This window comes from Dermacentor andersoni, unplaced genomic scaffold, assembly GCF_023375885.2.
Source record: "Dermacentor andersoni unplaced genomic scaffold, qqDerAnde1_hic_scaffold ctg00000033.1, whole genome shotgun sequence".
NCBI classification, from domain to species: domain Eukaryota; kingdom Metazoa; phylum Arthropoda; class Arachnida; order Ixodida; family Ixodidae; genus Dermacentor; species Dermacentor andersoni.
Genome location: NW_027314755.1, coordinates 1,280,490 through 1,293,305, shown reverse-complemented (window position 1 = coordinate 1,293,305; position 12,816 = coordinate 1,280,490). Strand labels below are relative to the sequence as shown.

The following is a 12,816-nucleotide window of genomic DNA, read 5'->3' as shown; positions in this document are numbered from 1 at the left end:
CCTACACAGATACATTGATCTTATACAATATACTGCCAGCTACGAGATCAATTTGAACAAAAATGTTATTTGGCAAGACAAAGGGCCAAGCTACTACATCTATACCAAGGTATAAGATCAATAAACAAAGTCAGTATCATGGTATTGCAAACACTGTATATTTGAATAAAGACTTGCGAAGAAGGCTACAGGTGCTTGTCCCAAAGTGAACGTTCCTTGACGCCACTCCCTATTACAAGTGATTTCCGAAGCACTGATCAGGCCACCTACAACCATGCATGAGCGGGAAGCCGGTGTGTACCAAGGATTTCTCTGTTCGCCGCCTCTTGGTCGCCCTCCCACCTGCAGATGTTCACGGGACTTCCAGTAGTCTGCCTGGGCTACACATGTGTCGTCATACTTAGGACATAAGGGTCTTGGTGATGATTACGAGCAGGCCTCGATAGTCCCTATCATAAATTTTCTCGCAATATTACCTAGAAGGACATCTGGCGACACTGTGTATGCGAGTTTTCTGTCGGACATCGTGATGCCTATGGAATGTCGGGATATTATAGAGGTCCACGGCGTTATCTAGAACGTTGCATAACCTGAAACATGTTTATGGCTGCCTTGATATAGATTTCTTCAAATGAAACATTCGTAAGATGTTTTTATTCACCGGCAGTATATCTTTCGATGAAGTTATCTCACCTACAGTACATAACATATGCTGGCAAACTGTTGCAATGCTTACGGAAATCTGTTCTCAAACTTGAGCGACCTGCAGACACTCTGTGGTTTCGCATATTTGGACATAAAAGCACATGTCCTCCTGATTGAGTAATATTTTTGCGTATGTAGCAATAAAGAAAAAGCAGCTCGTCACGTACTGATTTAGGAAAAGATTTTAACCGTCATTTTGCTTCGCTTGCCAGGCCGGCATTGAAACTGTCCTGGCTCTGCGAGAAAGATGCCGATCCAAAGTGACCCCATCGCGCATTACAATGCATTCAACAAAACAGTGCAGCGCCACTGTCTCTTCTAGGTAATATAGTCGGAACCTGCATAGCTTCAGTTTTGCAAGATCGCGCTCTTTCTTAAGCTCATACTGAGGTGTGTCTTCGGGTAAAAAAGTCAATATACAGAACTTATGGGTGTGCCAAGAGTCGCCTAAGCAGGCGCTCTTATGAATACACTGAATACACTTGGATGCGGGACCGAGGGTATAGACTGAGTTATGTACATCCGACAGTCGTGTTAATTCAGGTGCCTTTTCTGAGGGGTCACAACACACTTTGAATACGGTAAGAGAACTGACGCAATGGGCACACAATGACGTTAAAAAAAGGGAAGCCGGGTAATACTCCACGCAAGCAGCAAGTAGCCCAGAACCTAACAAACGATTTATTGGTCCCCTGAAACTGTCGAGACATTGTGGGATATGTTCGCCCTATGAACTCAAAGCTCGCCCAACGAAACAGTGACGGCTTTCATTTAGCGATTGTTCATGGTGGACACACCCACACAAATCTAACTATCAGGGAAACGAAGAAGAGCCATTTCTCAGGCGTTCCGGCCAACCTGCCACCGCCGGTTTTGTCGCTCTAGCGCAAGTTTCTTTTTTTGAGCACACGCTACATTCCCTCGGTAAACTTAGATACACTGTTTCATTTTATGAGCCTTCATTTAAATTAACATCTTGCTCCTCACTATCCATATGAATTCCGTAACTGGAGTAAGCAAACAGGCAACGAGCCTTCAACTGTGCCGCATATTGCAGCGTGTTAGCAGCATGGAACATCGGCCGAGTTTTTATGGCTTCATGATGGCGCCCTTTGCTGTTCCCCTGCTTTATGACAGTTTCATACAATAACCAGTAACCAATAACTCTGGTGCTATTTTCTACGGTAGCATGGGAATTATGGGATGTACATGGAATTTCCTTAACTTCCCCCTTCTGGCTTCGAACGGCATACTGACTTTGTAAACTGGTTTTTCAACATTGTCCTGCGTAATGAATAATTGAATAAATAATATTACAATTGTCTCTGACGGCAGGATTGCAACACAGGACATCTAAGCACATGGGTGCAATATTGAAACTATTACGCCACGGACGCATGTTTCGACAAGCAATGTGAAACGCATTTATATAATTATTGCGGGCAAGCCAGTGCCTTGAGACGCTTGGCGCATTTCGATTTGGCCACCTCGACAAGCTCAGTGGCTTCCATTAGTACCGATTGTGCGTATTTGCACCGTATTCCTCACTTCGAAGTGCATAAATTGCTCTGAAATTTACGATAATGAAGGCAGACAAAGCTTAATAAACGGCTCCACAACAACGTGTGAATAATCAGACAAATTTATGTACTTGCCATCATTCCGATGAGGGCTCAACGATTGATGTGTCCGAGTACTCTCAAGTATACTGTAGGAAACCCATTGCTTTGTGCTCTGTCCGTGTCGAGTCGTTCTCTCGCAACAAGGAAGTATGTTAACGCCAGCTCCGCCTGCCGAATGCTCAAAACTGCTGATGCAGTTCCTGTTTCAGACATCGGAGCTAGCGCTCCCTTTGAACATTTAGAGGGGGCAGGCACAATTGAACTCCGGTAAGCATTCCCTGTAGTCTCCGAGTTTTTAGCAATGAAACTTTTCTTAATGTCGCCTTACCTAGCTCCGTATTGTAAACTTGCAGATGCCTCCACCATTCCAGCGCGGCTTGTGCTGGGCTTTTTGTGATCGATGCTGCTTGTGGGCCCCAGGTGCAGGTGACTAGGGCTACTGCTGGAATAGACACCTGTATGTTATCAAAGAACATAAAAAGTGTGAATTCCCAGCTCTGCTAGGCCAAATCATAAGAAAGGACTTTTTTTTTATCGTCAAGCCAAAAGCATTTAGTGGTAGAAGAATCCTATTGCAGTGTTTGCATATGCGGTGTAATTTTCTTTATGAAACTCGGTATTGAATGCATGCAAGGCTTCGTGGGCATAAGGGAGCTGTCCACGCAAGATTCTGCAATGTTGGCCTCTTCGGAAGATTACGCTCCATTACATACCTCGGGCAGAACAAGATATTGTTCGGAGCTAAAATGAACATGTCCGTTCCTTCGCGCTAACCTTCACCCACTATATTTGCTGCATCATCAAATAATAGGCGCATCAGATGCTTCACAATGTTCTTGCTCTTGTTCATGTATTACGAGCAGCCGACATAGCCCGTTGTAGACGAAGGCAAAGAAAAAATGTGCCCTGTGCAACCTCTGCAGAATTTGTTGACCTGCTATGATTCATACATGCATTTGTCAACGACGTACTCGCATATCAGAAGGCGGTATCCGAATCGCATTTGAGGACTCCTCTAGATGAAGTTGTTAAGGAAATACAGGCTACAAGCGATGTATTTTTATGAGCTCATTACGAATGAAGATTGCCCGTGCTTCTGGAATCTCGATTACATGCAAGTATGAAATGGCTTACAGAAAGAAAGACTGGTTGAAGTAAGTACGACGTTTACTAAACCATTTTAACCCTCATAACCATGCGCGGCTCGCCCGACGCTGCCAGCCTGGCCACGCAGCGGCGCGCCATCTCTTGGAGGCGGCGCCAAATCCACGCCGCGTAACTCACGCGCCTCTGCCTGTGAAAACACTGGTAACCATATTTCAGCGCCAAAAAATGAGTTTATTGTATGGGGCGCTGTATTTGTGTTTTCAACGTCGCTATTCGAACTGACCAAGTAAACTTCAGCGTACAAGAAATTGCAGGTTGAGTGATGTTGTAAGCAGGCAAGAGTAAGAAATAGGAGTGAGTGATTGAAAACTCTATTCGACACGTTTGACGAATTTTGCTGAGTGGAGCTACAACCACCCCAATGTAGGTGACGGCCCGAGGCGTTTGACACGGGTGGTATCCTAGGCGTGCCGGATACCCCAAAGTTGATAGGCGAGGTCGTGGCTGAGAAGGGCGACCTCCCATAGCACCCAGTGGTTCGAGACTAGCATGTGTACCCCTTTCACCTGGGACTCCTTCTGCTCGCTAACATTGGAATCGGAAGAAATATATCTAACTTATTCGAGCAGTAACTAGCCTACGTATTGCGGGCCTGTACAGGGAGTTGAGGGCAAGAAACTGCATTTTCTTAATTTTGACTGGTTCCTCGGATGATCTCGTTTTGATCTCCCAACGATGCCCACTTGTTCTCGTTTTGTTCTCGCCCCAGTCACCTCCCATTCTCGTCTTGATTTCCTGGATTACGGCTCCCGAGTTTTGCTCAACGTCTCCTGAAGGTTGCCAAAAACGGGAGCTGCATGTATTGTGTGCGTGTGTGTGTGTGCGTGCGTGTGCGTAGAAAAAGATGAAGGAAGAGGAAAGGAGAAGGTGGGAGGGGCCAAGCCTCGTGCTCGGGTACGTGGTGCCGCAAAACACCAAACGCCTGGTGACGCGGACGCCCCTGCCGGGCTACGTGTATTTCATGCTTCAAGCGGCTGTCATTCCCAACATCCTTGTGTAGGCCATGGATAGACTATACGACAACATTAAAATCTGGCAGATCACACGCCCTGTGGGAGTCGATGTTATGCGAAGCCGTGTGCGCGTACCCTACGAAGTTGATGAAACGACTGTGAGAGTACTAAGATGTAGGCGGATGTTTGATGACCTACATGACACGCATGTCATGAATTTCACTCTTGACAGGACCAATCAATTACAGGAGTGCTGTTAAGCGCTAGTTCCCCCCGGATCGGGTCCACACGGAAACAAAAAATCCCGAAGACCCGCAGCGGAGGTTAAGCAGGCGTTAGGACTCTCCATACGTGGGACGATTCCGAAGATAATGCAATGCCGGGTCAACCCGCTGCAGCGTGCAGTTCGCCATTAAGGGGCCCACATACACAGCCTCCTTGGTCATTCTTCACAGATTGGAAGGGCACCAAGTTTTTAGGTGCGTCATACACTCTTATACTATACCAATTTTGGTACATACCAAGACGTAGGTGGCTAATTCATGAGGTACATGACACGAAAATCAGGAATTTCCTGTTATGACCTGTCATTTCTGTTCGTGATGCAGTCTTGACATACTATGCCAATTGTTGCAGATACCAAGTGAACGAAACGACCATGAGAGCACCAAGATGTAGGAGGCTGTTTCATGACCTACATGACATATCCGAATTATGCCCCATCATTGATCATTGCTGATGCGTTCTAGTCATATTATGCCATTTTTTGTGCCTACCAAGTTAACAAAACTACCGTGAGACATTCAAGGCGTTTGACAGAGACAGACAGACAGAGACAGACAGAGACAGACAGAGACAGACAGAGACAGACAGAGACAGAGAGAGACAGACAGAGGCAGACAGAGGCAGACAGACAGACAGACAGACAGACAGACAGACACTGCCAGAGTAGCAAAGTTTGACCAAAAATGCTTTGCATTTAAAAAATTAGTCAGTCAGCATATGTAAGAGTCGTGTTGCAGTCCTCATATTAGCTTGGAAACCAATGAAGAAGTGATAATTTGCGAGGCAATGACACCAAACTGTGCAACAGAGAGCATAAATGTACGTTACAAGTGGGGACAGTATAGCCAGGTTTGCAAATGTTGTAGCTGGGGACACATCTTAACTTCCCAGTAATTGCGTGAAATTAAAAAAAAAGAAAAGCACGAGATTTAGCAATAATCACGGTGGAAGCTTCCTCATGACGACCAATGATGATAGGTCAGTTAGCATTAAGCCAATGTAGGGACAGACCGCAAAACTGAATACACGTCCATTTACAATGTGAAATGGAGGGGAGAGTCTAGTAAGAACGCTAATCGCGTCTTCACATGGCATAAAGAAAATTTAAATAAAAGCCGCTTGCCAACCTCCTGTTCTAAAGATTTCAGTTTAGCATCTCTGAATTTTAATGAACTATAGTGTTGTTGCATACGGGAATATTTGGGGCAAATTCATTGTCGAACGTTTATACTTGTATGAGTAGCACCGCTAAAATCGCAACTAATATCACTTAGATCAGTGAAGGAGGTTGCACAGGTACTGGGAAAACTAAAAATGCTTCAAGTAAGCAAACAGTGCTAATCATCTTACAAAATAAAGGAACGTATTTAGTGTGGGAAGCAGTGGTGTCTTCATGTCGTGGAATTTCTTGATGATGTCACGTGCTGGTGACGTTGAAGAATACAGTAGCAATACTGTGAAACACAAAACTAACTTTTATTGGGCGAACCTGTGCCCACAAAAACAGGCTACACTTATGGCACAACGATAGCGACGAACACGGATCGTCGAAAATCTGACCAGCGGGTCGAGAGCGTCGGCTTTTATACAGCAGTCATCGAATGTTCCAGACTAATCGTTGGGACCCGCATGCCTTCCACAAAGTCGCGCAATGGCAAAGTAACCATGGCAACCACGGTTGGTATCTAAGCAATATCTTTGTCAACAAAGTTCAACGTGCTTAAGAGAAAAATTATGGTGCCAGCACGACGAACACACAGATTCTGCTTGACAAATAAAAATTGAGATCAATGGTGAAGCGCCGATTTTCATTGCTCCTGAATTGATGACTGCGTAAAACGTACAGCCTGGGCCTCTGCCTTCATCACCTGGGAGCGTGCCTTTGCACTTCACTGATCTGAGAATAAATGCATTCAAACATAGGTTGTGCATGAGTTTGCACGCATCTGCACAAATTTCTTACTAAGGAGATTGGTAAGGCGCCTCCTGCGGAAACCGACTTGGCGGCTTTGATTAATCGCGTCTTCATGCGCAATAAATGCACCACTGCCACGGTGGACGTAGGGCATCTCTCCTATGTTTATTGCAAAGGCGAATGACCATCGCCTACGTACCGTCGAGGTTGTACGTCTGGTCGGCTATCGGCCTGTGCTGCGCGTTCCGCTGGCAACGCCAGGCGTCGTCAGAACAGCTGCAAATTAAAAAAAAAGTATTGGTATGAGATACTTACAGCGGTGACAAAAAGTTGAAATTATCCTTTATTATAAGCAAGTTCCGAGAAACCAAAGCTCTGTTTGGTAATCAAGATGGTTCCAATGTTTCGGTCTCACTCAGAGCCCTTACAACGGGTCAGCCTAGGTGATGGACAATCCGCATCATCGAGGCACTATAAGTAGCCAATTGATACTTTTGGCCCCGTAATCTAGGCGTGTTCCAATTAGGAATTTGTAAATGTTTGAGGAAGCTCTTGTCACTATACCCCACGTTGTTTGCGACAGAATTTTAAGAATGCACGTTGTTTTTTGGGGCATTTCTTTTCAAAGTACTTAAGGACTGAGTGACAAACTGTGATATAGAGCAGAGAACTCTTGCTGCATCGGCAATATCCACAGTAGATTTCCTCTTCTGTTAATCTTGCCCCCCCCCCCCCCTTTTTTTCCCTTCCGCAAGTGCAGGGTAGCCAATCGGGCTCATTGTTGGGTAACCTCAATGCCTATCATTTACCCTATCTCTTTCTAAGGCGTAGAGTAAAGGTTAACTTCGGCCTAAAATGCTGCCTTAAAATTGAGTGCTCTTTATTCACAGGTAAGTTTTGCTGATGCACCTCAATATGGGAAACCGGAACGACGCCTCTATTTCTTGAAAAAAAATAAAGGAGGGGCTTCTCAAGAAATGCGGCTTAAATCAATTCTGCGCTGGTGTTGACGCTTTGGTCAAGCCAATTTCAACTTGTCTTTCTTAGCATGCAAGGTCACACGAGTTAAATAGAATCGGCAAGTCATCGACATCAATGGATTAAAGCATACGTTGCGGAATAAATGAACGTGCTCAATTCATTTTTCACAACAACAATGATACATGTATACGTATGTAAGATACGTATGTAAGATACAATCCGCACGAGGTGGTCAGTTGTGGATTGCCTGTTTTAAAGCATCGTTCATAAACGTCAAGTAGTTTGTCTCGTTCAAGAAAGTAATAGCCCACGAGTGATCATCTTTTGTAATAGATTAAACGAGCAGCTTCATGACGCCATAGGTCATAGAAGATGTATCCGAGCCCTGTTTCAAGATGGAGGCATAAATAACCTCTTTCAGTGCTATGGAAATTTATATTGTTGCCCACATGGCGTTCAAAACTGGCGAGAGAAATATGCGTATCAGCGTGAATGTGTTTTATTATTGCGGACATAGTCTGATCAGTTGCCGTAGCAGAGTTCTCACGAGTTATTTAGGACGTTCCACTCGAGGTAGGGCATGAGTGTATATGATGCGGTGTTGCTGTCTTTCGAGGAGAATGCTTTATCTCAAGCTGAAGAATTTTGGCTCGTTATCAATAAAGAGGCATCCACAAAAGACAAACTTCCAGCGAGAATCTCCCCAATGGGGGCTACGTGATTTTCTTCTCGAAATACTCTGTGGGTTTCCGGAATTTCATCCGTAAGGCTCTGAAACTGTTTCGCGAATTTGGTGGTTGGGAGGTACGCAAACGGAAGTGATTTTTACCAGCCTGTCGAGCAGCAGTGTTGGGACAGCAACAGCTTCAAAGGTCGTTCTGAGTTGTATTTGATGGCAAGGAATTTATTTACTATTATAGCCACACCAGCCGACGAGGTGAGACCATCGTCGCGGTCTCTCTTAAAAATGACATTCCCTAGGAAAGTGTATGTGTAGATATTACGTGTGTTTCCTGAACACCCAGAGCTTTTAGGAATTGATAAATTATGGGGTTTTACTTGCCAAAGCCACGATTTGATTATGAGGCACGCCGTAGTGGGGAACTCGGTAATAACTTGGTCTACCAGGGGCTCCTTAACGTGCGCCTAACTCTGAGCATATGGGTGGTTTCTCATTTGGCGCCCATCAAAATGCAGCAGCCGTGGTCGGACTTTAATCCCGCGATCTCGTGCTTAGCAGCCGAACACCATAGCCACTACGCAACCACAGCGGTTCGCAGTACTTTTGCACTAAGTTTCTAAATAGGCTGTTTGACGTCATATAAATTGTGTAAAAGTCTCCTTACGTTCCTCTGCAATATTAGTGGGTACATATTGGAGAATACATTTGTGCTGCGTGTCTAATATAAGACAGGTAACTTAGCTTGCAGAGTCCTTTTGGTTCTATATGACCCAGGGTTACTGTGGGTTATACGGCTCGAAGGGAAACGGTGGTGCCGTTCGTCTATTAATCGTGTTCAGCGCTATTCTTGGAAGTGGTAATTTGGCAACGCCTCGCCTTGAGTGACAGTATCTTTATATGCCACAAACATAGAAGTTGATGAGGTTTTCTTGGATGGCGGTGCAACGCTGGGCTGAGCCCACCGAAGAGGCTTGTTGCCCAACATTGGCCACATTCTTCGAGGGGAAGGTTGCTGCGGCACTGTCCCTGTATACACCGCATGAGCCAACCCTATTGTATAGAGAAATGAGACGCGTCTTGCGTCCTTGAAGCGTATTCACGCGTCTTTGAAATGTCTTCACGCGTCTTTGAAACATCCTCACGCGTCTTTGAAACATCTTCACGCGTCTTTGAAACATCTTCACGCGTCTTTGAAACATCTTCACGCGTCTTTGAAACATCTTCACGGGTCTTTGAAACCTCTTCCCGCATCTTTGAAACCTCTTCACGCATCTTTGAAACCTCTTCACGCATCTTTGAAACCTCTTCACGCATCTTTGAAACCTCTTCACGCGTCTTTGAAGTAGACATTTACTCTTGCTTTTACAGTAATGATCTATTTTGCTATTTTCTATGTGGCATAAAATCGGGAGTGAGAGGCCCGGTCGCCGTTGCAGTTTGCCCAATGGCTTGGTTGTGTTATGTCAATAATTATTTCGATATGTTGGCTCACCTCGCGGTGTCTTTCGTAGGGGAGCATAGTTTCTCGATGTTAGCGTGGCCCGTTCTGGGCCAGGCGTGATCGGCAGTAGTGGTGGACACCACAGGTGCGTAGTTCGTGCTTCCGCTGTCAGTGTCATCTGCACCGCCCGAAAAAACAGCAGAGGTGTTTACTCGTCGCTATGCAGAGGTTATTCAAAGCGCATGAAAAATAAATGGTGGCATGCAAAACATTTTAGTTGCGCTCCCGTACAGCTGCGTAACGTGGGTACCCAGAAACGAGGGACTAGAGGGGAACAAAACGGCCCACGCCGCTGCCCGCGAGCACGTCAGCCGGGCTCCACTCTCCCCCCCCCCCCCCCCCCGCGCTCTCGGACCCGTGATAGAAGAGGCGGAGGCCAGACCCACCAACTATTCGGCCATATTGCAACATTACAGGCTCGATCATCGAGTATACCCTCCACCGCACCCTAAACTCAACAGAGAAGAAGGCCTGATCCTCAGATGCCTGCAAAGTAATACGTACACGCACGGAACGATAATGCATCGCCTCTACTCGAAGCCCCACGGCTACCGCTGCCCACTTTGCAACGTACCCGACACTCTGGCACATTTGCTCCTGGAATGCCCGTGCCAGGAAGGCAGCGAAATGCAACCAGAAACGCACGCAAAACGATCAATAGAAGCAAACGACCTATTCGAAACGTGGGAGGCCAAGCTAACCCTCGGGTACCTGGAAGAACGACGACAACTCGTCGCCAGGGCCAAGAGGGCAGTCGAAGCCAGGGGGTTCCTGGTCTAAGGAGCCTTTCCATCTTAGGGAGATACCCGGCCTCGCTCGGAACACTGTTTCGTTTAATAAACGTTTCTCTCTCTGTCTCTCTCTGGGCTTTAGGGATAGGGAAGGCTGGCTGCTGTGTTGGCGTGTGCAGTGCGCGTTTTCTTTCCGGAATTCTAGAATTCGAAGCTCAGTGCACGAAAAAGATTCACATTGACGTGAGAGACAATCACGTTGAAATTAGTGGAATGTAGATTTTTCTAAAAATAAATACGCAGCAAACAATACAGCAGATTAGAACACGCCCATTTGCTAAGCGAAACACTACAGGTCGTATTGTTTTAGTGCGCTACAAAGGTCAAACCTATGTTTCCAATTTCAAGCAAGAGGTGTGTTCCATGCTTCCTTAAGGTCGCAAAAAAAAAAAAAACGTATGTTAAATTCAATAAGCACAATTTGGCTCACGCCATACTTGCTTTTACCAAGAAGGACGCGTTCTTGTTATTGCAAAGCTGCTTAGTTAGCAACGCGCAAAAGGAAACTTCATCTCGGAGGCTTCTGTCTAAGTACGTAGGAGCAGGGATATTTTTCTCGCTCACGCTTGCGCCAGATTTGATGCAGGCTATCGAATGTGAAAAAAAATGATGAAATCTTGTAACTGCCATAAACTAACCTATTGTTGAGATGGTCAGTGTCCTTAATAAAAATATTGAATGCGCCAAAATTTGTAATAAAGGAATATCAAGCTTGCAACTGTGTATTCGATCAATAAAAACGATATAATTCCGGAAAGTACATTGACTAATACCCGTAAATATGGAATAACGATACGCAGTGGTTCAAATTTTACAACAATGTTATAGCTAGGACTTTTAAAAATGCCCGGAAGCATTTGTCATTTCTGTAAATTGTAGACTCATAAATCAAACTCGGCCTCTTTAGATATTCTGTATCTTGCGGTTCACAGGACTGCTATACTTGTTTGAGGATTAGAGTTACTAAATTGCATAGGTTGTGTCAAATTTCGGAAAAATTGCCAATTTTCGGGAATTTCGGCATACCATCCAGGCCCTACGTGTGTAATTCCCTGACTGCAGTCACTAGAACATTCTCAAATGCAATGAACATCGTTCATGTCAGTCTAAGAGCTGTTACTCAAAGCATTTTGGCATTCTGCATGTTCACCATGAAAATGGTCAACATGCCGAAGCTTCCTATTGGCTTTTAATAGGAAGCTTCCAGCCGAAGCTTCCTATTAAAAAGAAAGTTGTTTCGAACGCTTGGGTGGTGCAGCGAAAGGATGACTGCCGAATGATGTCACCAACCCGAATGTTGACACTTTCATTACTATTGCACCCCGATATCGACTAACTTGTATATGTCAACGGGTTGTGTGCAAAAGTGCACCTACAGGTTCTGCATACCACCTATTGATTGTTAGCAGTAGGCAGCCTGATCGAGTCGTGGGCGAAGGAAAAGGTGACTGAACAAGTGTGAAAATTTCATTCAAGCTTGAATAGCAAGGAAAATCATGTCATGATGAGATAAATACAAGCTTCAACTGATAGTGAACTGTTCTTCAAGAGCCCAGCTATGCGATGCATATATTTACCTACGTCTGTACCTGAACTTTCTAAGAATGTATTTACAGTTAGCCATGCGTGTTAGCCGTTGGACAAAGTAACAGCATGTTACGTTTCGCCTATGACGCGCGGTATAGCCGGCGCGGATGCAACGGACGCCGGGGCTTCGTTCAAAGCGGCGGACATTTTGGCCCGTTCAGCGCTGCCGCAACGCCTCCCGCCAAGCGCGTCCAGGCATATTTCAATGCCACGTGTCTTCGTGTGTGCGTGTGTGTGTGTGTGCATGTTGGTGCCCACGCTTGTCAAAGCGCGGTAGCCGGGGAGAGGAGCTCCCCAACTGTGAAGCGAGGAGACCTGACCGGCGCCGGCCCGGCGGATGCGTCACTTCTCGTCTCAACGTGTCCGTGCGCCGCCGTCGCGTGCGCCTCATACCGAGCCGTTCCTTCTTGCCCTCGCCTAGAGTATAAAATCAGCTGCCCCCGGACGCCAGTAAAGAGGCTCCGATTTCTTCCGTCGAGTAACGTGCTTTCCCCTCTCTCCACTTCGGTCGACCTGACCGGCCGCTCTTTTGCGATGCTATAATAAACAAGTTGTTCTGTTAGCAGTCGACTCACTCTTTGCTAGGACCTTCGGATGCTTCCAGCTGTGCCCCAGGCCGCCAGGCCA

General features: G+C 45.9%; 1 protein-coding gene across 3 annotated transcripts in view; it reads right to left on the bottom strand.

Moving 5' to 3' along the window:
* Positions 1-12,816, bottom strand: part of LOC126518113 (uncharacterized) — a 35,313-nt gene that overhangs the window by 14,744 nt on the left and 7,753 nt on the right. For 2 of the 3 annotated variants that reach the window (XM_055064147.2, XM_055064149.2), the window contains exons 3-5: positions 9,803-9,929; positions 6,847-6,923; positions 2,656-2,782 (exon numbers count right to left, since the gene is read on the bottom strand). In XM_055064147.2, coding sequence (XP_054920122.1) covers positions 2,656-2,782; positions 6,847-6,923; positions 9,803-9,929 — 331 coding nt within the window. The remainder of the gene's footprint in view (positions 1-2,655; positions 2,783-6,846; positions 6,924-9,802; positions 9,930-12,816) is intronic. The other variant, XM_055064148.2, reaches the window with a different exon arrangement.